Below are 26,870 nucleotides of genomic sequence, written 5' to 3'. Positions count from 1 at the left end.
AATGCTACAATGGCTTACAATTATCTACAATTATAATCTACAGGTATTTGATAACACCTTTCTTATTCCACAATCCCCAAAACTTCAGGATGATGGTATGTCCCACTGTATCACAGAAACAACAGTTAAATGTAACAGAGATTGTTATAAAGTTCTTGAAACAAACGGTACAATTTATAAAGATACAAGTTTGTGGAAGCTGTACTGTTATCAAGGAATACAAAAATATGTCCAATAGAATTTCAGTTACAGCTGTAAAGGTTTCAGCCAATCAGAGGAGTTGGCAACCATCTTGAATATCGAAACTTTAAAGCTATAACGTATACCCCTATGTAGGACTCCAACAAAGTATAAGCAATGTCAGCCCTATAAAACTTGTGTTAAAACCCGAAACTTATTGGCCAGTCAGAGGCAATGGTGGCCAACTTAGATGTCAGGTAAAAAAAAATAAGTTAGATACATAAAACAATTTTATGAGAATCTGGCTTGTTTTTTGGTGTTTTTTTTAGAAATGTGTCTGACAAAACTGGAAAATGTTTGTAAAACTAACATGAACAGACACCCTCATTTTATGTGAAATCAAGCTAAATATAATATCTGACCCAGGTCGGTTAAGCAGAAAAATAGGTCACAGCGACCTTCAATATGTGCTCCTCAAGATGTGTCCACCTACAAACTTTGATGACCGTTTAACTTTTAGTATGAAAGTGATAGGGCTAAAGTCCAATCAAAGTATTTCAGAAGGACATACCAGAAAATACAAACATTTTGAACTTTAAAAGCAAATCCACCCCCCTTCCAACATTGTTTTAGCGTAAACATATGATAAAACTATTAAGCCCCCTCCCCCTCCAAACTTTGTTGAGGGGGGAGGGGGGATAACTTTGATATAACATTCTATTATGATGTAACTTGATTCGTTAATAAAAAAAAAAACGATGCAGAAAGCACTAGCACAAAGATCCACACGCCAGGCCTTGTACTTAACATCAAACAAGAGTTCGGAGATTAATACACAATGTAGCGAAGCATTATTGGGATATTACCAGTATTCATCATAGAGGAGCTTAATTAATGTTGTTAATACAATGAGGCCTACATCAGAAGGCCAGAAATCTCCACAGCTACTGAAGTCGAGTGTGTGCGTGAGATAATCCACTTATACAGTAATGGTAGGTCCATGTTTTACAATATTCCCTGTATACATGTGGGTTAGTACTAGGGCAGACCAATCAGATTTTTACCCTCATCCAGCAGACTTAGTATGCTGACAACGGTTTCTAGACCAGCTGTTCTCACGAACCCCTCCTCATCATTCGTTAGTTCCACCAGTTCAGGTAGTATTGCACTTTTTGTTGGTTCAAGGCTGGAAAATCAACCACAAACACAATATCACAGCATGTAATGGACCTATATATCAGTTATAGTTACGTAATTCATCCTCTCATAAACCTCCCGAGTAAGACTAGATATTTACCCCAAAAAATAACTAACATCTTCTTTGTATGTAATTAAGCAATGATAATGATCTCCACAGTTTGCCAATATTCATCAATGTTTGAAAGATATAAAACACAGTTATATTTTCTAGTATCAAAGACGTTCTCACCCTAATCCCCGGGCCACGCAATCCAGCTGTCGACACATACACCCCCGCACTTCATAATCAACATCCTGACACAGAGACTGTACCACCGGCAGGATTTCTTTTTTAATCCTGAAAAAAATAAAAATAGAACATCTAAACCCTCCCTAAAACAAGAAAAAAATCATCAATAAATTCCGATTACTGAAGAGATTTAATTTCTTTTCGACAGAAACCCGCAGTAACCAACTTTCAAGGGGAGGGGGGAAATTTGAGAGAAATTTTCTTTTGAACGCATGGCATCCATTTCTACTTAGCTGCTAACTCAGCCTTTTGTACAACTTGAAAAGTCAACAATAATGTTAGCGTGAACATGTTATTAGTTTTTCTGTTCACATGATCCTATTTTGTGGAATTCGGTAGAAATTTGAATTTATTACTGAAATCCCCCGTCACAGAAGTTATCCTATCGGGTCAGACGGGACTTCCAATTTTCGAGTGAAGTTGATGTCAATCAGCCTTACAGCTATTCTATGAACTTCTCTACTAATCAGCCTCAGATACAAATCCGTTTGGATCTTTTGGAAACATTTAATGTCTGTGTATATGATAATATCTAATTTATATCCATTCATCAGCAATTCTGATAAAACAACTCTCTCAATATGATGTAACATAAACTTAATCATAAATACATTGTACAACAGCTATTACTTTTTGTACAGACCCTCATTAGAATTTGCAGAGCAGTATTTATATTATGCTATAATCTGGCCTATAAATCTAATATTTAAACAAAAGTTCAAGAGAAATAAATGTGTCGCCTGCTTTTAGCTGGCAGCCATATCAATTTTCAGATTTGGGTCAAAATCAAACTTGAATGTGTAATTGATATTATAAGCATTTGTAGATTCAGAGTCCACTGGCTCACTGGAAACCACGTTGATTTTCGGATCGGTTTGAAATTGAAATCAAATTTAAATGCTTAAAAAGTTTCATGAAAATCGGACCATTTCTTCAAGAATTATTTAACAGAAAGCGTTTGTTTGGATGACATTTCGGAGCAATTTGCATTGGTTACCTTTGCTTCACAGGTGACACAAAAATCTGAATAAATTAAGATATCAGCATTTTCATCCGATAGAACACGGGAAGATAACTAATTAGTTCCTTAATTCATTTAGGGAGGGTTGAAATGAAAATAATATTATTTAAAAATTGTCTATCTGTTCCATGACTTAAGAAACATGAGACATGTTAGTTCACACGTCAAATCATTCAAAGAGAAACCATCCAATTCAAAAGACGTTTACCGTATGACTTTCCTCCAAAAATAAACCTGCTGTTGATCAATAAAGGATCAAATCGCTACCAGCTGCCAGTTATCAAAGCTATCAACTGTTTTTTTGCATTAAAATAAAAAGTAAAGGTTTTGGTTGTCATGTTACGTACAAAATTCAAAGATTTTATTTCAAAGGGACACTTGAAATCTTGTGTATTAATCTGATATGAAAACTTCAACATAAAGACTTAGGAGATGAGCAAAACTTTAGAGAGATAGTGAGCATAATATGTTTTCCTCTCATCATAATTAAATATCTAATACAGATATGCACGCAAGCCATGTCAGAGAGGCGGCTACATTGGGAAGGTGTATAGATTCTCCGATCGTCTCGTCGGTGAAATATTGACTGGTTGCTCCGAGCGAGAGATGAGGCTTGGACAACAAGAGATGATTACAACATTCGATACTAACAATATCATAATTGGCCTGATAATATTTACAGGTCTAACGCACAATGCTCCGAACTATCAAATAATTCCCCTGCCAACTGAACACTTGGCATAGCATGCTAACATTAGATACGTTCAGACTTGTTTTTTCTGCCAGGGAGTGGTTTTTTTTTCATATTCTGACTCTCATCCTGTTTTAACTCTGGCTCTGTTTCTCTCCCTATCCGTCCAATCATTGAATTGCTTTTCAGACTTTCACAACAGATTATGTAACAGAAGCTAAATAATTCTCTCTCTGACATTTTAAAATTTCCACTGCAGTTTCATTTTCCCCACCTTTTTCAAATATGACATTAACATAATGCAACTACAACCTTCAGGGGTTTTTTTGTTTTTTTTTTTCAAATTTCAAACATTGTAACGTTAAGAGTATGAATGAACAAGATCACTGAAGGCAATGCATTATAAATAAATACTTCAAATTTTAACTTGTTTTCCTATCAACATATCTTAAGTAAGAGAGAGAATTTTGTATCAGTAACAACTGGTGATTTAAAAAAAATAAAATTATTCTGATTCACTTATTGGTAACGATAGGAATGATGGGGGGAAAATGTGTAAAGAAAGCATCAAGTTCAAGCTGATTGTTGTCCTGATGTGTGTTCGTAGCACAATTACGTGTAGCAGACGATACACATTATCATTGATTGGCTGTCATATCAAAGAGTGATGACATGTACTCGCAAGGTTACAATACAGTAGGGCATGTTCTCGCAACGTAAACGGTTACAACTAGGTAGGGCATTTCTCGCAACGTAAACGGTTCAAAAGTGGGGAAGGGTATGAAGTCACACAACAGGTTCAGACTCGACAGGGCTTGTACTCACACAAATGGTTCAAACTTGGTGGCAATCTTTCCGAGGATTTTACAGCAGGAGAGCCGGGAATAGACAGTCTGTGACAGCTGGCCTTTAGCGATGGCAATGTTCAAAATCTGCAGGAAAAACAATTAGAAAAAATACAATTTCCTGTGTGAAACCCTTCGACAAAATCCAGGCACTGTGAGGTTTCAATCTAGCAGGCAATTATGCAGCTAAAACCAGCCTCTACCACACCAGACAAAGGTCAGCCAGATTCCACGTTAAATCTGAGCTTTGAAAAAAATGAAATTACTTCTTCGTGTCATTTCATAGCTATAGAGAGTTTAATTATGTGAAAACATCTTTGTCTGTTATAATAATCAAATGCATCAAGAATTTTATCTGGCATTAATCGAATTACCAAGCAGCTAACACATTAATTAACACAGCACTTTGCCAAAAATATCTTCAAAGAATTTTAAAAACAAAAGCGATTCCCTGGAAAACATTTACAAGCTATATCCCACCTTTTCAAAATTCCTGCATAACTGGGGGGGGGGGGTGTTGAAAATCACATAAGAGCTGCATAAGAGCATCTAATTCTATATGAAAACTGCATTGACAAAATGATTGACAGCATAGCATAGTGCTAACGAACATGATAATGAACATATTTTCCTGAAAGTTTTCCCATAGATGTGCAAAAACTTCAGTGGGAAAAAAAAGATAAGAAAATCAATGAAATATAAAAACATGTCTGTTTCACCTGAAAGCTATTATTACGGTTTCGACTGTTCAAATGTTTGACATGACTGGGGAAAAAAACATCATTTCCCTGTACATTGCTGAAATTGTTCCCCGATCAAAGAATTTTAAAGATGTTACAGCTAATGACTTTCTATTATTGTACATCTGGGGGTAGTTATTTCTCACATAGCCATCTTAACGCATCAATAATTGTATACCATCTTGTCTATTCAAGACATTCGATTCAGAGATAAATAAAACAGTTCATGTTTGGGCTCAGAATGATCACAGCATGACAAAATATATGAAAATTATAACAAGTAGTGCTGGAAATATCTACAAGTAAGATCTAAGTTCTGATTTCGGTGAAGTTAACTAAGCGTATCTGATGTAATGATAAAAAAGTCTCCTGTTACACCTGGCAAAGAAGCTGAACATATGCTACTCATCACCTGTCATATCTGGCTAATCTCTGTTTCCTAATCCCTGTGTTTGTGAGGGGACTAACTAGATACTAACCCCCCTCTCCCCTCCTCTCCATTCACTATCTGGCTCCTCACATTTCTGGTATGTCTCTCCCTCCCCAGATTTAAGGATAAGAAACAGAGCTACCCAGAATCAAGGCGGCACTGATCTTTATCCTATTATATTTGCTATTCGATATGAATAACAAGCATTTTCTATTTCTATCCACTTCTCTTTCTACAACCTCCAAAGTTGAGTCCTGTCGGGCCAGGTCTTGGCAAAATAACAGGATTAGTGTTAATAACATAGGGACTAGGAAATGCTCTAAACACACAACTGAATTGAGTTAGATGTAAATCAATGGGGATCCAAAATTACTGTTATGATAATATCGTAGTTCTGCATCCATCAAATACAGCAACCCAACAACCGGATTGGACTTAGTTACGATTAATTCAATGACCGGCTCCAGGCGGGATCAATACCGTTTGCACCAAGGTCTGCAGGCCTGAATCTGAGATCAGAACCATATGCTCTGTTACACTGGATGAGTTCCTTGACAAATTTGACTACAAGGTCAAACAGTTTAATGTTTTAATGATGAATTAAGATACTTCACCAATCAAGGCCATCCCCCCTAACAAATTCAGCGCCCCTCGTTTGTTTTAACGTTCTGCAAATTGATTCACTAGTCATCAGTTGATTTGTTTGAAAGTTCAAGCTATTATCTGTTTAGCTCCAGGGAATTCCAACCAGTTACCTTGAGTAAGATCCTTTCTATATCATTGTGTCCTAACCCAATTAGATAGATTGGATATCAATATCTAGGTAAATTACTGAGTTAAAACTTTTTGCTCGAGGCCTGCAGCACAACCAAATCAAGCTTTTGTTTAATCTATTGATGTTGTGATTGCAGATGAGGTTTGCTGAGTCTATAAATATATCTACCAAGCTACTCCTTTTCCACTGACGAGTACTTTTTAGGATTGCTACAGTTCAGAAGAAGAGTCTACACAGGAACGTGTCCATATTTTACTACATGAGGGTAAAACTGGATCACAATTTAATGACAAATATCTCAATCCAAGTACAGTGGTCTTCACTGCAAATATTTTCTTTTTTCGGAAATGACAATTTTTTACAGTTTTGTGGATTCCAAGTCGTTATAAAAACAAATATTTCTCTTAACTGCCTTGATGTTATCATTTCCTGGCCATTACGTAATGACCCGTCATGGAATATGATGTTGTAACTTTTGCTAGACCACTTTTGACTGATTCGAGAAGTGAAAATGAGCACAAGAGAAAGTCTCAAGTTTACACATATGTTATGGGAGAAACAAGATATCAAGCTTGTGATGATTGATTAGGATTTATGATATATGATTGCATGGTTGATTCAGTTTATTCTCATATAAGACTTACACCAATGAGTACATAGATAATATCTGAGAATCTACTCGACCACAGGGATGTGATTGGGGGAAGAAAGGAAAAGATCAAAGTGGAAATGGAGGAACACTCCTCATCCCCATAGAAATATCTATTTTTTTTAAATGTTTCAGAACAAATCAGGAACTTTTAATGTCACAGGAAAAACAGNGGGGGGGGGGGGGGGGGAAAGAAATTCTTTTAAAAGAGGAAGAGACACATCCCTGCAATCAATATAAGTTGACTATCTGCTATGTATCTGTTTACACTTACCTCTTTCTTGATGATGTCTTTGGGCAGTAGGTCAATGACGTCCAGTAGAGTTTCTAACCAGGCACTGGCCACATCTGTAAACACATCAAAAAGGAGTGACCTCATTAATTCCCAAACCTAATCTCGTTAATTCTCACACATAACCTTGTTAATTCTCACACATAACCTCGTTAATTCTTACACATAACCTTGTAAATTCTCACACATAATCTCGTTAATTCTCACACATAACCTGGTTATTTCTTACACATTATCGCGTTAATTCTCACACATAACCTCGTTAATTCTTACAAATAATCACGTTAATTCTCACACATAACCTCGTTAATTCTTACAAAATTAATAATCATGTTAATTCTCACACATAACCTCATTAATTCTCACACATAATGTTGTCAATGATCGCGGGGGGGGGGGGGGGGGGGGGGGGGTGTTAATCCTGTAACATTTAAATTAACACATTTTAATTTTGGAACACCCAACCATATAATTTTGTAACACTCAACCATTTTAATGGTGTCATTTACTCTTTATGTAACACTGTCTATATACTTGACCTGGCCTTAGTTCATTCCTCAACTCAAGGGAAATCCTTAAACTTAAATTGTTCATAGAATTGCATTATTGGAATTAAGGAAAATCTTTTTTACTCCAATGAAAATTTTAATTTTAGGAACTTTCATAAGGAGTGTTTACATGACTGAGGCCAGATTTTGTTTACTCCCTTTCCTGTTGACTAGTATACGGACACAATATTGTGCTACTGACTTATCAATATTTTTAGTTCTTATCCTTAACCTCATCATCCTTATTCTTCCTTAGCAATACCCATGATTCTGACAATAATCTTATGGTGGTCAAATTATCCCAACACTGGTTGAAGTGTGTTTGAGCGAGATAAAGTTGTGAGGGTCGGAGGTTGATCGGGGTTGTCATCACCGTCTTTAACTATACTATTGAGATAATAATTGTATTCAAAAGCAACTTTTAAGCCAAGCATGGACGAAAAAACTTTACACCATTTGACATTAAATCTTCATTTTTCTGATTTGTTCCATATGTCTTGAAAAAGACCGTATTTCTTGGCAATATGCCAAACCTGTTTTATTTGTTCTGTTGGAATTGTCTTTTCCATACAACAGCAAAAAATACTCTCAGGGCGAACTTATCACAAAATGGATCCTGAAGAGATCAATGAATCGTTCAGTCACTGCAGATCATTACCATAATATCTACTAACGACACTACAAGCTATCAATCTCAATTGTCTTCAGAAAATGATGATCACAACATTAAGTTATAGATCTGCGACCAGCCATTATGTATACTGACCTACTTATTAGATTATTGAGCATGTCGTTCGGCAGTATATTACATGATATCAAGACATGAATTCTCCTAAAGCTCTATGATAGCTGTTTATTGTCAAGGCCAGCATTCCCCAACTTATTGCTCTTTCTCATGCAATATGACAATGTAGTTTTAGGAGCTATGGTAAATATGGACTGGCACTATGAACCTTCACAGAGGTTGAGGAGGAAGGGATTTCTGACCACGGTAGCAACTCTACCACATTCTGCTACTACAGAACGAGTTTTTACCAAGTTAGAACAACAAGGACTGATCCTGAAATGATTGGACTGAGCTAGAAAATACAATACTTTCCTGGGAGCCACTAAAATACTTTTAACCAAGTATGAGAAACCTGGGGCTACATGGATTTCCTCAAATGGTTTAAGATTAAATTAGGAACATTCACTTCAAACTAAACTGAGTTTTGATGAGCTGGCAATAACAGTTTTTGATCAGGTTAGTTGGAATTCTCAGGAGTTGCTGAAATAGTTTGAACACAAGCTACTGAAATAGTTGAGAGGTACAATCCTAAAGCATTACAATGTATTTGGAATAATCAGACTTTCCTTCCCAGGATTCAATGCTGTATAAATGGAGTGCAGTCCATATTTTATTCTTTACAATAACATTTTTGCCAAGATCAACGGTCCTGGAGAATTTAACAGCTGTCCTGGGAGTTAAGTGTCCTGCTATCAGCTGGAAGTAAGGTACTTGGATTTTTAAAGAGTATTGATCGGGAGGGCTGTCCAGTATTGCCATAGAACACATACATAGAGGCCAGTGGACGTTTTACAGTGCCCTAATGGGAATTCATCATCTCCAAATGCCTTGCCAACACTATTGTTGCATAGGTCAGGGTGATCAAAACTATTCTAATGCCAAAATGACTGATCATTATATCCTGATCAGCTGACCAAATGGTCCATTTAGATTACCAATTCGATGCAAGACATGCAAAATATATAACGTAATGCTGAAGTTAATGGAACAATGAACAAAATAAATGATGAACAAACCATCATGGAAATAAACAGGTTTACAAAGGATCTGATTGCGAATCATTGAAATGTATTGATGCATGATTTCGAATAAAAGTGATATTTTTTTCTTCTCATGAATCTGCATCAACACTTTATATGTATTGTTCTTGTTATAGGGAAACAAGATTATTTGTTTCCTCAAGATTAATCATGTTTCACATGGGCAAAGCTTAAGTAAACATGATTAATCACGGGGAAACAAAGAGTCATGTTTCCTTAAAGCAAGGGCATCCCATATTTTCTTTCTACCGAAATAGAACAATAACACAATGGTGAAGAGTATCAGGCTTCCGTGCCACTGTTGACGTTTGCTTCAGTCAATCGAACTTAAGTACAATGCTTCTTGCTAAATTTTCTAGAAAAGTTCGGCATAAGAGAAATATGATGCAGGGAAATTCAAGAACTGGAGGGGAGCATGATGTTTTATTTCCTTGTCATGTGACCAATATAATCCAATCAGACACCATGTGATATAGATGAGGTATAATATTATATCCTTTATTTACCTGTGATAAGGCCGGTGTGCCTTCAAGGTGATAAAAAAAATGGATTTGACGCTATTTGAATGAAGAGATTGTTTCCAGAAACAACCCCCTCACCTGCTCTGGGGTTAATCCAATGTTTTCTGAACAACAAACCAAACAGGGGCTAAGAAACAAACACTACATTACGGTACGGTATATTGGTAACCTAGGCCTGGAATTTGTTACAACTTGATCAACAACAAAAACGGGGGCAACATATGTTTTATTGGTTGTCTGCGCCATTTTCAATGTTGGCAATGTTATTTCAAACATGATATACTCATAAAATGCTACACAAATAATCGTAGCGCAAGAAGAATAGCGAGACCGGTGATAGATTGGGCCCTGCTCCACAAACAGGTTGGCTAATACAAATGGTGGTCGGTGTGGTCTTGATGCATTGAATGAGAAGTTATAAGTTTGTGTTAGGGGACCATATTGGATGATTCACAAGCGATCAATAAAAGTGATTTGGTGGCAGAGCTAAATCAAGCACTTCCTAGACTGTAAAGTTTTCACATAATAAACACAAACAGATATTGGCTTGAAAAAAAAAAAAATCTGCAATAATTTTAGCAAGAATCTTGATGTGTACAAACAGTTATTTCCATATAGGTTTATACATATAATCATTTAATATATTCTTTCTTGGCTTTTTTGTGGTTATCTCAGAGAGAAATAAATTCTGTGAATAGTGATTATATCGGTGAGAAATAAGTTCCGGAATAGTGATCATCTCGGTGAGAAATAAGTTCTGTGAATAGTGATTCTACGTGAGAAATAAGTTCTGTGAATAGTGGTTCTATCTGTGAGAAATAAGTTCTATGAATAGTGATTCTATGTGAGAAATAAGTTCTGTGAATAGTGGTTCTTTCTGTGAGAAATAAGTTCTGTGAATAGTGATTCTATGTGAGAAATAAGTTCTGTGAATAGTGCTTCTCTCTGTGAGAAATAAGTCCTGTGAATAGTGATTCTATGTGAGAAATAAGTTCTGTGAATAGTGGTTCTTTCTGTGAGAAATAAGTTCTGTGAATAGTGATTCTCTCGATGAGAAAAAAGTTCTGTGAATAGTCAGTATCTTAATGAGAAAAAAGTTCTGTGAAAAGCAATTTTCTCAGTGAGAAATAAGTTCTGTAAATAAATATTGGTTTTCTATGTGAGAAATAAGTTCTGTAAATAGTGATTATCTCGGTGAGAAATAAGTTCTGTGAATAGTGATTATCTCGGTGAGAAATAAGTTCTGTAAATAGTGGTTTTCTGTTTGAGAAATAAGTTCTATGAATAGTGATTATCTCGGTGAGAAATAAGTTCTGTGAATAGCGATTATCTCGGTGAGAAATAAGTTCTATGAATTGTGATTATCTCGGTGAGAAATAAGTTCTGTGAATAGTGATTATCTCGGTGAGAAATAAATTCTGTGAATAGTGATTATCTCGGTGAGAAGTAAGTTCTGTGAATGTTTTTCTACAAAAAGACCTCATCCAGAGAAATCGCCCGAGTACTTTTTAATTTGCAGAATATTATTTACTACAGCCAGCGTAACAGACAATTGCAATTCATCCTTAATTTTCTCATTTCCAGTAATATATTGTATCGGCTATCAAATAAACTATGCACCACACACACTCACAAAAAGTTAAGAATCAGCAAAATAATGGTAAAATCAAGATTTATCTGCTGCTAAGCATCACAGAAGGAAGACTTCCTTATCCCGATGTGGTCTTCCTCTTACATGTACACATAGAATTCTGTGAAACAGAGATTCTGAAATTTCCTTGATCGAGACAAGATCATTTATTTTGCATTGAAGATGGGACTTGTGGGGTTTGTGTGTTAGACTTGAGATCTCACTTCTCTCAAGTGTTTAATTATTACCTCCTGCATGCAGCTTCTCCGACACAGTCTCCCCAACGATGGAAGTTTCAATTTACATACAAAACATTATTTTGTAGCTTTTAGGATCGTACATTTCTATCTGAAAAACCTAGCATCTGCTTTGAAGGAGGAAAACAATCCTAAGATACGTAACTTATGTATAAAGTCGTTGAAGTTAACTCGAGCTGATATTTTGCAGGGAGCTTACACTTTCTGAAGAAACATTTTTGTTCTTTCATACACTTAAACAGTGAAAATAAGCTGAGCTAGCTGTCATCCTCCAGGACAGCTCCATGTGTTTCAGATTGAAATTATATCATAAAGTAAATAGGAAACAAAATATTCCCATTTAAAATTTCAAAAGTAATAAATAATGGATTAGGTGAGGCTCTCAAAGAAAATGCTCAATATATTATTTTTAAAAAGTAACCGTAATTGGGTTTTTCCTATTCATTTTTTCATGATAACAAATAGATGGGATCTTATTTTGTACACAAAAAATTATTCCGACGATTGAATTATCATTTATGTTGTGCAAGCCTTAATGTCAAATTGGCATCTATCACTAACAAGGGGGGAAGGGGTATTCTTTTGATAGATTACACACCAGCAATACAATGACTTTGATTCAATATAGAAACAATCTTCTAAAGTGCAAATGTAATTTTTTTATCAATGTAAATGTAAATCAAATGAAGTAATTAAATAAATGTAAATAAAAGAAATCCACTGTATTTTGTTGATAACCACGATAGCATGGTTTTGATGAGCTGTACACATGAAGCCGTGATGTACTTCATAGAATATGTATGGAGCTGATTGTAACCAGACCATCATGGTCATAAACAGTTCAATTCGTTTTCTGCAAAAGTATCAAAGTTGTTATTTTCCAAAAACAATTTAGGAAAGTTAAAAAAAAATTAAAAAATCACTGTTTTGATATTGTTTTTAAGTAATAAATTTAAAAATTTCTATTTCTATAAATGTTTATAGTTGAGGAAATGAAACAAATATAATCTCAATATTTATGAGGTCATAACTACATTAGGTTTCTGAATATTTTCCATTAATTACATGATAACTGTGATTTGATATAGACACACCTACAATTAAAATATTATAATTTGAAAAATCTCAATTTCCGCAATGGGTATATGTTAAATAACCGGATTGTTTCTGAATGGCATTCCTGTTGATATTAATAATCTGGAATGTTCTCAAACCAAAGTGTCCAAAATATAGAGGTTCAACTATCAAATCTGGTGATTCATCACGGATGTCCAGTCTGTGTTTTGAATTAGTAACTACTCTTATTGGCCTACAGCGGTCAACACAACAAATCTGTTTCATCAACATCACTGGTCAATTATTCAATAGTAAAGACAAGGAAAGCCCATATTATACAGTCTGATGTTAGGTGTACATCTGTGATCAATAATGTATCTTGTTTTTTTGGATGAGAGAGATGCTGCTGATAACCAGGGAGAGCCAGACATATATGATGTATATAGTGGGAAGGGTAGTGAAATATACGGTGGGAATGGGGGTAAGGGAGAGGCTGACGATGGGTGGGAACTGTAGTGGAACTGGCCTTGGACCAAGATAGGGGAAGGACTGAGGGTAGGGATTCGGATAGGGTCCGGAATGACTGGGGGTTGGGATTCGGATAATGGAATGACTGAGGGTGGGGATTAGGATAGGGGAAGGACTAAGGGTGGGGGTTTGATGGCGTTGAGGTCAAACTGAAGGTCAGGATGTCAAGCAGATTTTAACCTGGGATGTGGGTTGGGATAGGGGAAGGGCTATCGGAGGGGGTATGGTAGACTGAGGTAGGACTGAGAGTGGGGATTGGGATAGGGGAAGGACTGAGGGATGGAACTGTGATAGAGCTGAGGGTGGGGATTGGGATTGGGAAGGGCTGAGTGAGGACTGAGGATGGGGAGTCTGATAGGGGAAGGACTGAGGGTGGGGAGTCTGATAGGGAAAGGGCTGAGGGAGGACTGAGGTTGGGGAGTCTGGTAGGGAAAGGGCTGAAGGAGGACTGAAGGGTGGGGAGTCTGATAGGGGAAGAGCTGAGGGAGGACTGAGGGTGGGGGGTCTGATAGGGAAAGGGCTGGGGGAGGACTGAGGGTGGGAGGTCTGATAGGGGAAGGGCTGAGGGGGGGGAGTCTGATAGGGGTAGGGCTGAGGGAAGACTGAGGGCTGGGGAGTCTGATAGGGGAAGAGCTGAGGGAGGACTGAGGGGTAGGGAGTCTGATAGGGGAAGGGCTGAGTGAGGACTGAGGATGGGGCGTCTGATAGGGGAAGGACTGAGGGTGGTGAGTCTGATAGGGAAAGGGGAGAGGGAGGACTGAGGGTTGGGAGTCTGATAGGGGAAGAGCTGAGGGAGGACTGAGGGTGGGGAGTCTGATAGGGAAAGGGCTGAAGGAGGACTGAGGGGTGGGGAGTCTGATAGGGGAAGGGCTGAGGGAAGACTGAGGGATGGGGAGTCTGATAGGGGAAGGACTGAGGGAGGACTGAGGGTGGGGATGCGGATAGGGGAAGGACTGATGGATGTAATTGTGGTAAGGTGAGGAAGGACTGAGGTGATGTGTCGGATAGGCGAATCACTGGGGAAGATGTTGTGATAGCGCTGACATAGGACTAATCAAGTGTGGGTAGTAGTTAGTGGTAGAGTTGACATTGGGTTGGAAAGGGACCTCAAGTGTAGAACTACAGGAATTACAGCTTTGGACTACAAATTTGGAACTGGACCTAGGTTAATAAAAGAGAAATGATTGGGATAGGACCTTACTGGGATTGATGGTGGGAGTTGGAGGCAAGACTGACATGGGATTGGCATTAGGCCTAAGGTAGAGTACTTAGAGTTGGGTATAAGGGTTAGTCTAAGGTAGATTACTGAGAGTTGGGTATAAGGGTTAGTCTAAGGTAGATTACTGAGAGTTGGGTATAAGTGTTAGTCTAAGGTAGATTACTGAGAGTTTGGTATAAGGGTTAGTCAAAGGTAAATTACTGAGAGTTGGGTATAAGGGATAGTCTAAGGTAGATTACTGAGAGTTTGGTATAAGGGTTAGTCTAAGGTAAATTACTGAGAGTTTGGTATAAGGGTTAGTCTAAGGTAAATTACTGAGAGTTGGGTATAAGGGATAGTCTAAGGTAGATTACTGAGAGTTGGGTATAAGGGTTAGTCTAAGGTAAATTACTGAGAGTTGGGTATAAGGATTAGTCTAAGGTAAATTACTGAGAGTTGGGTATAAGTGTTAGTCTAAGGTAGATTACTGAGAGTTGGGTATAAGGGTTAGTCTAAGGTAGATAGTCTAAGGTAGATTACTGAGAGTTTGGTATAAGGGTTAGTCTAAGGTAGATTACCGAGAGTTTGGTAGAAGTGTTAGTCTGAAGGCAGATTACTGAGAGTTGGGTAAGGGTTAGTCTAAGGCAGATTACTGAGAGTTGGGTAAAAGGGTAAATCTAAGGCAGATTTCTGAGAGTTGGGTAAAAGGGTAAGTCTAAGGCAGATTACTGAGAGTTGGGTAAAAGGGTAAATCTAAGGCAGATTACTGAGAGCTGGGTATAAGGGATAGTCTAAGGTAGATTACTGAGAGTTGGGTATAAGGGATAGACTAAGGTAGATTACTGAGAGTTGGGTATAAGGGATAGACTAAGGTAGATTACTGAGAGTTGGGTATAAGGATTAGCCTAAGGTAAATTACTGAGAGTTGGGTATAAGTGTTAGTCTAAGGTAGATTTCTGAGAGTTGGGTATAAGGGTTAGTCTAAGGTAGATAGTCTAAGGTAGATTACTGAGAGTTGGGTATAAGGGATAGTCTAAGGCAGATTACTGAGAGTTGGGTATAAGTGTAAATCTAAGGTAGATTACTGAGAGTTGGGTATAAGGGATAGTCTAAGGTAGATTACTGAGAGTTGGGTATAAGTGTTAGTCTAAGGCAGATTACTGAGAGTTGGGTATAAGGGTAAGTCTAAGGCAGATTACTGAGAGTTGGGTATAAGGGTTAGTCTAAGGCAGATTACTGAGAGTTGGGTATAAGGGTAAATCTACGGCAGATTACTGAGAGTTGGGTATAAAGGTAGGTCTAAGGCAGAGGTTTGATTGAAGGTAGGGTAGGGCTAAGGATAGGATGAGGTTGCCCACTTAACCCTTCGAGACTAAGGTAGGTGTGGGATTATAATTGGAATGAAAGTAGCACAAGATTGAGGGTTAAAATGGTAACTGTGTGGGTTAAAATGGTAACAGATGTTAGGGGAAGGGTCTAAGTTTTGGGGCTGGGGTTGGACTCAGGTAGAGATGGGCAGGGAACTGAGGGTGATGCTGGGTATATACATACCTGGGTCTCTGGCGTCCACACTGTTGAGTATGGTCTGTAGGAATGTTTGTGTGTAGTTCTGTATGGGGACGAGGTTTTTCTGTAGAATCTGTAGGAAGGCCGACGAAGCTGCCAGCTGCATCTCCGTCTGGGCCACGTAAAGCACCTCCTGTCAAATAGACACACAGGCATGTTGATAGTGTCATCTCAAATCATCCTCATTCCTGTCATCCCAACTCAACAACCCAATACAAAACTTGTACATACTTATCTCAATACAATAACTGTATGTACTCACCTCATATCAACAGCAACAAATATACATTCATCCCAATCATCCCAACATAATTATCCTATTTTCTACATATTAAAAGAATTGTTTTGAAATTCATTGCAATGAACGGCTTAAGTATGTATATTTTTGTATTTATTCACCTTTTGAAGTTAGTATTTTTCAACACTTCTCCTTTGTGTGACTATAACATGTTGTTCGGAGAGTAAAATTTTACCAGACGTGTCAACTTCTACAGATAAAGGGATTTTATTTTTGTCAAGTTTCAACACCCCATCCCCATATTAACCATATATATACAGGTTAACGCCCATCACTGAATGGGGAGGGAGACGTAGGTCAAACGGCTATTATCATGTCTCACCTAACAGATCTTTATTCCAAATACTACATCATTTTCAAAAACTGCCACACAAAATTGTCTGATAAAACAAGGTATATATATCCTTTCTGTACAGTCTTGACCCGCCCAGCCTTGACCCACCGAGCCGTGACCCGCCCGATCCATCATCATCCAGTCCCTTGTATTCTTAAGAAATAAAACCTATAATCTAAAACTCTTAATGTCTTTTCTAGTACAAGATGGCATTGTGTTGGTATAATGATATTTTACGTACCGTTTATCACTTTGTTTTCGCATATACTTTATTTCACAAACCAAATGTGTTAGTTTGGATTTATGTTTGTGATGATGAAATTCCAATACTAACTGATAGTAATAATCTATTATCTATCCTTGCAAATTAACACGAAAATTATCTTTTCACAAAAATGTATTAATTTATTATACATCTATGCATTTAGTAGATGACATACTCTATATCAGATTATCTGCAGTGATACAAATTTCACAAACATTTTTAAAATAAGATTATTCAATAATGTGATCTAAAGTTCAATTTAGTTGTTTTTAGTTTCATCATTTCGCAGATTACTTAAGTGAAAAATAGATATTCACAAAAAAATACCTGATATACATAATACAGTAAAAAATTGTTATACTGCCACCATTTCCCCCCCAAGATAAATGTTGGCATTATAATGGAGTTTGGCGATAAATTCAGGGAAAAGTGGGAAGGAATTCTTAAGAAAACAAGAAAAAGGTTAGTTTCAAGGACATTGAAAAATGAAACAAGATGCATTATATCGAGGTTTTACTGTATATAAACTAGGGGCATTATATCAAGGTTTTACTGTATATATACGAGGGGCATTATATCAAGGTGTTACTGTATATATACGAGGGGCATTATATCAAGGTGTTACTGTATATATACGAGGGGCATTATATCAAGGTTTTACTGTATATATATGAGGGGCATTATATCAATGTTTTATTGTATATATACGAGGGGCAGTATATCAAGGTGTTACTGTATATATACGAGGGGCATTATATCAAGGTGTTACTGTATATATACAAGGGGCATTATATCAAGGTTTTACAGTATATATACGAGGGGCATTATATCAAGGTTTGACTGTATATATATGAGGGGCAGTATATCAAGGTGTTACGGTATATATACGAGGGGCATTATATGAAGGTGTTACTGTATATATTCGAGGGACTTTATATCAAGGTGTTACTTTATATATACGAGCGGCATTATATCAAGGTTTTACTGTAGATATACGGGGGGCATTATATCAAGGTGTTACTGTATATATACGAGGGGCATTTTATCAAGGTTTTACTGTATATGAAAGGTATGAATTTCTCCGACATTTTTTGCTGCAATTAAATATGGGGACAAAGTCAAGAAATAGAACACTCCAGTTCATACCACACAACTCAAACTTCCACAGTTCACGATAATATCTCTACATGACAAATAGTTCAAAATTCATTTACCAAACAGTAAAGGATACAGCATTTTATTTTAAACAATATCTACTTACTGCCGGAAGGTGTCTTTCAATAAATGGGTTGACAGTATATCATAAAAGCTATTTTAATCATAAAACAAGTTTCATCAATGATTGAACACAATTATTTTAGATAAGGAAAATTTTAATGACATTTCACAATCGGGTTCTAGTGGGAGACAGTTTTGAGATGCTTATCTCGTATCCATGACAACAGATTCCCATGTTTCATCTCAACATATGGAGACTATAATGGCAGACACTATCAATTAACTCATTCACCCCTGAAGACACATTTGAACTCTTCCACTCAAAGGTTGGAATAGTTCATTATGAAATTTCAGGGGTGAAGGAGTTAAGGCTGGGCAAGGCAAATGTTTTACAATTGTGCAAATATTTAATACTTTGTTGTTCGTGACAGCATTTGTGTGTTTTTTTTCCTTTTTTTTTTTTGCACTTCTCGCGGCTATTGTATGCATCAGTGTTTTCCAAGAAGATAAACATTTTCAGTGGTAATGGTTGACACAGGGGTCTATGGCTTTCCTACTGGGAAGATATTGCGGTATTTTTATAGAAATTAACAATCAGAACTTTTGTCAATGCATTTTACATCAAACACAACAATTATTTGTTCATGATAGAAAAATTGCAATCGTGACAAATTTTTGAGTTAAAAAAATCCATCTTTCAAGTTAGGTCAATATGTGGTGATTCTTAAATCCAGTTCTACAGATATAAAAGCTAAAATTTAAAATAATTTAAAAAAAAAATGCTGGTGGGGAATCTTTTGTAAAAGCAAACTTACAGTTCTTTCCTATTTAATGTGCTGTTGTTTTACAACCATAAAACATAATCGATCAAGAACACTCTATTTCGTTGAATAAGTTAAAAAAAAAAATCAACCTTCTTATGCTGTACATAGCAAACACATTATCATCTTATCTAGTGTTTTTGAAATGACAAGGACCCTTCTCCGTCAAACAACAATGGGAAACCATCCACATCAGATAAGCGTTTCCTAATAAATAGACAAGCACTTCAACATGTCTGAGTAAATAAGGACCGACAATAAGACAAAAATCGATGTCAAGAAATTTTATAACACGAGATAAGCCGGAGATGCAATTTCCCCCAGAAGATAAATGAAGTATTTACCCTGGGGATATGTTATATAGGTAAGAGCTGATTGAATGTGAGCGCTCACCACTATCTACTTCTAGACATCCTGGCTGTATTTTGACTTAATGTCTTCAGAATACAATTATGTTAAAGAGCCCCAGAAGTCCATTACACTTTTAGTTAATGCTAATTGGTTGTTGTTTTGGTAAGGTTCAATTTTCTTTCGTAAAATATGCCATAATGGTGACCTTTCAAACCTAAAAAGCGACAGTTTAACCGTCAATGTTAGTCCCACAGAATTACTGACGTTATAAATGGGTTTGACAGTAAAACAAGTGTTAACAGGTTGAACAATAAATATTGATAAAGATATGTGTCAAAATTAATTTTGGCATTGACTGGTTTAACAATGTAAGGACGGAGGATTACATTAAATCAAATGATGTTTAATGAATTGTAAGGGAGATAACTCTAACATAAATCACAGGTATAATGTGTAAGATAGCTTTAATATAACCTAACTCTTAACACAACTCACAGGTATGACGTGTTAAGTAGCATATAACCTTAACTCTAAATAACCTTAACTCTAACACAAATCACAAGTATAATGTGTAAGGTAGCATATAACCTTAACTCTAACACAAATCACAGGTATATTGTGTAAGGTAGCATATAACCTTAACTCTAACACCAAACACAGGTATATTGTGTAAGGTAGCATATAACCTTAACTCTAACACCAAACACAGGTATAATGTGGAAGGTAGAATATAACCTTTAAACTCTAACACCAAACACAGGTATATTGTGGAAGGTAGCATATAACCTTAACTCTAACACCAAACACAGGTATAATGTGAAAGGTAGAATATAACCTTAACTCTAACACCAAACACAAGTATGATGTGTAAGGTAGCATAAACCTTTAACTATAACACAAATCATAAGTATAATGTGTAAGGTAGCATATAACCTTAACTCTAACACCAAACACAAGTATAATGTGGAAGGTAGCATATAACCTTTTTAACATCAAACACAGGTATAATATGTAAGGTAGCATAATTTATAACCTTAACTTTTTTACTATTCATGACCTCTTTTGTGGCTATTAAACAAAGTTTCCCAGTAAAAGTTCAGACTTGGTTCCAAAACAATCAAACCGTAAAAACATTATTTTAAGAATTTATTGATTTTGTCAGCAATTCAAAACTCCTTCAGTCTTGAAATAAGACTGTTGAAATTTGATGTTTTGCAGCACATAACTTACAATCAACTAGATACTACTCAGAAGCCTCGTTTAGCTCCTGTTAAACAGTTATGTTTACTGCAGTGTACGTTTAGAAAGGAGAGTGCAAAACAACACTGCCCTTCAATAGCACTGCCCTCAAGTGTTTCCGTGTGCACTCAGTTTGCATAAAGAAAAATCCTGCAATGCACAAGAAAACTGAAGTTTATTGAATTAGAATCAAGTCTGGAAGGTTTCAACAATAAAAATCTCTCCATCTGGAACAGTTCTGCTTCGGAGATGAAAGATTTTAATTAAATCTGAATCTCTCTAAGCAGATTTTCACAAGCACAGAGACTTAACAGCTTCAGACCCATTGCCAGTTGTACAATTACTGGCATAGTTTATTTATCATTCAGCTTAACTATGAAGAAAAAAAATGGCCTATTTTATAAGCTAAGTTATAGTATGTAAATACAGCTACTAATGCCACTTAACCTAGTCTAACAACAATTATTTTACAGGCAGGCATTTACATATGAAAAAAAAGACCATGCAGCATTTGGGGATAATGGAAAATCTGTTTAACCGGGATGAAAAGAACTCAAAATACGAATAGATCGACAGACAAACATTACTGTGGCATTATAAACATTTCTGGTGTAAAATGAATATTTCATGAACACACCTCCCATAACTGTCAGAAGGCATTACAATCCATGGTGTATAATTCATTGCATTTTATTGTCATTTATAACTATACCAACAATAAAATGTAGGATTTTCAAATAATGAGACTGTATAACATCAATGATCTGTACCATGAAATAGCCAGTGTAATTTTCCCAGTAAACAGAAGTTTCAATAGACTGAAAACTAACATTGAAGGCTCGCAGTAACATTTCGTAGTCCTTGCGTATGTAATTTTCTGGCTAGTCATTGATGACAAACATGATCCACTGTAGACCCAGTACCAATATAAACCACGATAGCTGTGTTGTATACATATGCACAGGGGAAAAGGGACATTATTTAAACGAAGACTTGTGAAATGTAATAGGTGTATTAGAATTAATCAAGACACGTAAATAGTCTACATCAGATGTTGAAGACATGCACTGGTCCATGTTAACAGATTGCTGCGGTTTTGAGGTGTAATGAGGAAATGGGTGGGTGTATGATTGGGTATACATATCATTACAGGGCGTGTGGGGATACATCATGTGACACAGGAGGTCGTAGGTCAGCGGTTAGACACTGCAGGTCAATGTGGGCATGGTTTAAAAAGTTCATAGGTCAAGAATGATTCACAGGTCAAAGGTTAAATACAAAAGGTCAAAGTGCATATGATATTTCACAATATTGTAGACCACTTGTACTAGTAAGATAAATAGCCATAAGATCAATTCCTAAGGGATAATGTTATAATGTTGTAATAGTCAAAGTAAGTAGGAATAATTGTCAATTACAAATGTATGTACAAGAAGGATCAATAATATCCAAGTTTCTGCCCTCTGGTCATTTGAAACTTTGGTCCAAGGTTGAATTAACTTGTATCTTGTGTTAAAATTGGCGCAAGTATATATACCCGGTAGCGATAATATTTTTCACTCCCATGTAAAATTTGCTGCAAACAAAGGCAAACATTTCCCCACTGTATAATACCACCTAGGTTGTTATGTGTAAATGTCAAATGTTGTAGTATAAATATTAAGTATGACAGGCCAGCAAGGAATTTAATGTTATGATAATAAACTGATGAATATCTGTAAACACCATTAAGGTCACAAGTCTGCCAGCTATACTACCCACAGTATTTACATTAGCACCACCTGCTGCTGTGGTCACTCTGCAGCTGGTCAGTCTGTCCCTGAAGGATCAGATGGGTGATGATCAGGGCAAGTAAGGTAATGATATAAAGATGGGATAATAACAAGAATGGTGATCAGGTGCCCGACTCGTCCAGAAGTGTCGTTCTGTCATATGATAACACACTGGTAGTAGTGGGGGTGGGGGTACAGAACACACATTAGTTGTTGGTTTTTTCGATTGACTATCCCATTATTACCCTTAGTCTAATATTTCCCTCCCAGAAATCATACACCCCAATCATGTCTGTCCAACCGTACCACTGAGTTTGGTCAATGATAACTTTTCTCTAATTCTATGCTTAACTTTCCCAAATGAATGCAGACCACATGTCTGTAGCTACAGCCTGCCTGTAACTAATGGTTACATATTCTCTCCAGTGTTTCCCTCTTTTCTATATTAACAACCTGTCTATAACGACCCCTCATCTATGAAGGTTCTTGGTGCTTTAGGGCAGCCTTTCGATAGGCAGATTTAATATTAAATACTATACTGTGCTCCAGAGAGACAAATGAAGTTAGACATTGGTCGACCAGTGATTTTTCTACCTCTTTCTAACAGGGGCCTATGCTTTGTGACTTTGGGGAAATATCGCATACAAAAAGGTGATTTTTGCAATGATTTTGGGAAAACACAGCAGAAAATATCCAGGAGACCAGGGGAAGGGCCTTGAAATGAATGCATAATCAAAATCTGAAATACAAACCCTGTCAATATCCACAGACAGGACCAGAGGCTGTGGTAGATAGAACCCAAGTTGATGGTGATCACCCCCTCTCAGTATCTCTACCTCATCAATACCAATATACATCCAATCTCCAGTCACACACAAGGCTGGTCAGGACGTCAGGGGAACAGAGACAAATATCTCCAGACTTCTCCCAAACCCCATATCAGGAACATTAAACCTATCACATGCATGCTTTATAGACTAGCTGTATGTATGGTAGTGTGTATTTGTAAATCATTGTAATGTTTGCTCCAATGTAACTTGTAATGATTAAATAATATATTTGGAAACAAACAGTATGCCTTAATATGGGAGGACACTAAGATTTCTCACGAAGCCCTACATTAAGTCAGGCAGGTGACCCCATACACTTTTCATGTCCGATCAGAGTCGAACCAAACCCAGGCTGTCTTGGTGATGAACTAACCACTACAACACCCCACCACCATACTAAGATACAGACATTTTGTTCATACAATATATTTATGGATGTTATTATAAGTACAGTATTCACACAGTTCAAGATTTACATTTAGCAGTAAAATACAAGTTCATAACTGTTCCGCTACACAGTAGATACTAAGTACTTTTACTTCTGTAAGGAAACTACTGATCTTGGTAAGAAACGACTGTGGTTTGAAACACTAGATCTATAAAAGTGCCTTTTTTATATCGGCTAGAGAGAGGTAAAAAAAACGAAGAAGACCAAACTATATTGTACAGATGGAAAGTTATAGAACCCATGATTGGAGGTTTTATGGCCATAAAAAGAAAAGCAACCATTAAATGTCATCAAGTTACATCTGACAGACACTGAACAAATATAGGTATAACGATCGGGAGTCGGCCTTTTTTATGATAAAGACCAGGAGAGGTATGGCACCTGTCTCTGAAACCAAATAAAAGTGACAAGGATGATCTACTATCTCATCAAACTCGACAACTTTGACTTTTTAATTCGAAGCAAAAAATGTTTTAATAGTGGCCTGTCCCAATCTAATATTTTCATGCGCCAAGGTTACCAAGTTCATTGGCTTGGAAATTGTTTATTGAACAAGAAACAAAACCACGAGGGACAGCGTGGAAATAAATTAGCACTATTAAAACACTGAAGGATTCAATGAGAGAATTATAACACAACAGAAATAACCCAGTAAACAACAGAGACAAATAAAATAAAAAAGTTTTTTTTTATTGTTTTACGAAGAAATAATTAGAAGATAACAAATTTGTAAATTTCAATAAATGAAATGCAAATATCTTTTCATTATTGACTAATTAAGGCTTAATTTCAATGTTAGAGAGAAATGGTGACCTTGACCTTTCACCTTCTGACCTCATACTGATGGCAAGCATCAGCTATACTGTGAACAGGAAGATATGTCTGATATACATAACTCTAAAATAAAAGCCCCTCAAACAAACTGATTTAAAAAATAATGTTTCAACAAATAGACAAAGCAATAAACTCAAATTATTCAAAATCTTCCTAATCTTTAACATGAATGAAAGAAAAGTTAAATAAAAGGGTAAAAAATGAAAACCATGAACTTTCGTGGAAAGCCAACTTCCCTGTTTTTAACGGATATGAAGGTAGAATTTATGACTTTGTGACATACACTTTTCATTGTAACCACAAGTCTTCCTGTCACAGGAAATAAAAGTCAAATTCTGATTAACCACTCATCCCAACAACACAACAGTTAAAAAAAATCTAAGTGTTTGAAATATTTTAATGTCAGATGGAAGCCTCAAAAAATTTAAACTATAAAATCGATGATTGCCAATTCATGAGATAAGTGATTATATAGAACAGAACAATACCTAGAGGTCACGACCTCTGGACTAAGATGAGACAGAAGGAGGTTTACCAGTGATTAGCCGTGGAATTAAGAACAGGAAGTTTAATACTTTTAGTTAACATTCTGACACTGAAGGTTGGCAAGGTTACCGAAAGATCATGTGAAAGAGAATCCTTTCAGAATTTTTAATCCACCACTCCCAAATATTTATAAAACTGTGGCCAGGAATTTCTCCTATAAGGCCATGTGGCCAAATCAGATAAAATGCAATGCTTGTTAAACTTTTGGTTCTAACAAACCCCATCGTCCAGATGGACCCTCATCAATAACAAAAGACAGAAGGCAGCAAATTGAAACCCAAACAGCCAACAGTAGCCGGATTTGGGTCAAGCCACCATCTACTAGAAATAATTTGATAAAGCTGCGAGTAGTAATGTATCTATTTTCATTCAAGACATACTCTGTTTGGTCTTCTGAATCAAATTTTGTCTACAAAGATTTAGGAAGATTCCTTCCCTTGTTTGTTCTTTGGTTCTTGGGTAAATGATGCTGCCCTGACAAAGGTTAGACCATAAAACACTGATGGCATCCCATCACTTAGTGTGCACCTCCCTACAAATGAGCCTTCTCCCTCCCTAAAACACATGCTTTTCATGTTGGGAGCCTATAAAGGACACCCTTCCAAAGTGAGAGGTCTTGGTGTGCCAGTGTTTCCCTTCAATGGTTATGTACACTCCTGAACTACAAGTCACCTTACATGTTTGAACATCAGATACAAACCAGTTGCTTGTGTGGGTTTTTTTGTTATATTTCTTCAATGAAAAGAAATTCTTTGTTTTTCATGTAGCTCTCATCTGCTGAATAACAAGACTGTCTTCACCAGACCTAGTATCAGAATAGACTGGTACAGACATCATAGAAATGGGTTTCACACTGAGAGCCGAGCTGATTGGTGTGACTTTGATCTCCCTGTATGGTGCAAGCTTAGATCTAAATGATGGCAGGAAAGACCTCCTCAACATCAGATACCAGTTGTCCCTCTATACCAATCAACACACCATAACTTGTGAAGACGGTAATAATTTGGATAACTAACTACACAATACATTTGATTAAGGTATTCCTCTCAAGCTGGTAACTTAAACAACTGATTGGCTGAGGAATTAGTAACTGGTTTGTACTCAAAGGTTGATTAATTAACAGAGATATACTCGTTCCATTTATTGTACTTGGGTTTCCTGTTTGTATGAAACCTTTCATCAAAATGTACCACAGAATGTGAGGAAACAATATCTGTATGTCCTTCTTTATACCCTAGGCCTAAAAATAACATTGTGATGAAAGCATGTCCCTATATCCTACTATCGTAATATCATAGTGGGGAAAGCTTGTTCCTGTAATATACTGTATATACTATTAATATTGTTGTGGTAGGAACATGTTTTTAAAGCTGTTGACATCTATTTTGCTTGAAGTATTTTTTTCTGAGCAGTCCCTTTTAAGACCTACATAATAACATACATGATAAAGTAACCCTTTCAAAATAATTACTCTTTAACGACATTTTTGAGCACATATCATCACTTCGTTTTACCCTACGACAGTTACCATTCTTAGTTGGCTCTTTTATTAACTGACCGCAAAATTGAAAATTAAATTTGTAACGAGATTTAATAACCTGCATGACGACACTTAGGTTTGTGTACTTGATGATCATAACACATTTTGACCCTCCAGCAAATGTTAACAGA

At 36.5% G+C, this 26,870-nt stretch overlaps 1 protein-coding gene across 11 annotated transcripts in view; it reads right to left on the bottom strand.

The window, feature by feature from the left end:
* The window catches only part of LOC110463438 (serine/threonine-protein phosphatase 4 regulatory subunit 4-like), a 96,524-nt gene that overhangs the window by 36,011 nt on the left and 33,643 nt on the right, over positions 1–26,870 (bottom strand). For all 11 annotated transcript variants that reach the window (XR_002464389.1, XR_002464390.1, XR_002464391.1 and 8 more), the window contains 5 exons: positions 16,229–16,376; positions 7,095–7,168; positions 4,207–4,313; positions 1,610–1,717; positions 1,245–1,366 (listed from right to left, as the gene is read on the bottom strand). Coding sequence is in view for 7 of the 11 variants with exons in the window: in XM_021518046.1 (XP_021373721.1) it covers positions 1,245–1,366; positions 1,610–1,717; positions 4,207–4,313; positions 7,095–7,168; positions 16,229–16,376 (559 nt within the window). In the remaining 4 variants the exon portion in view is untranslated. The remainder of the gene's footprint in view (positions 1–1,244; positions 1,367–1,609; positions 1,718–4,206; positions 4,314–7,094; positions 7,169–16,228; positions 16,377–26,870) is intronic.

The sequence above is a fragment of the Mizuhopecten yessoensis genome, unplaced genomic scaffold (genome assembly GCF_002113885.1).
Source record: "Mizuhopecten yessoensis strain PY_sf001 unplaced genomic scaffold, ASM211388v2 scaffold10907, whole genome shotgun sequence".
Classification (NCBI taxonomy): Eukaryota; Metazoa; Mollusca; class Bivalvia; order Pectinida; family Pectinidae; genus Mizuhopecten; species Mizuhopecten yessoensis.
Note: the sequence above shows the minus strand (reverse complement) of the source record. Positions and strands in the feature narration are given on the sequence as shown.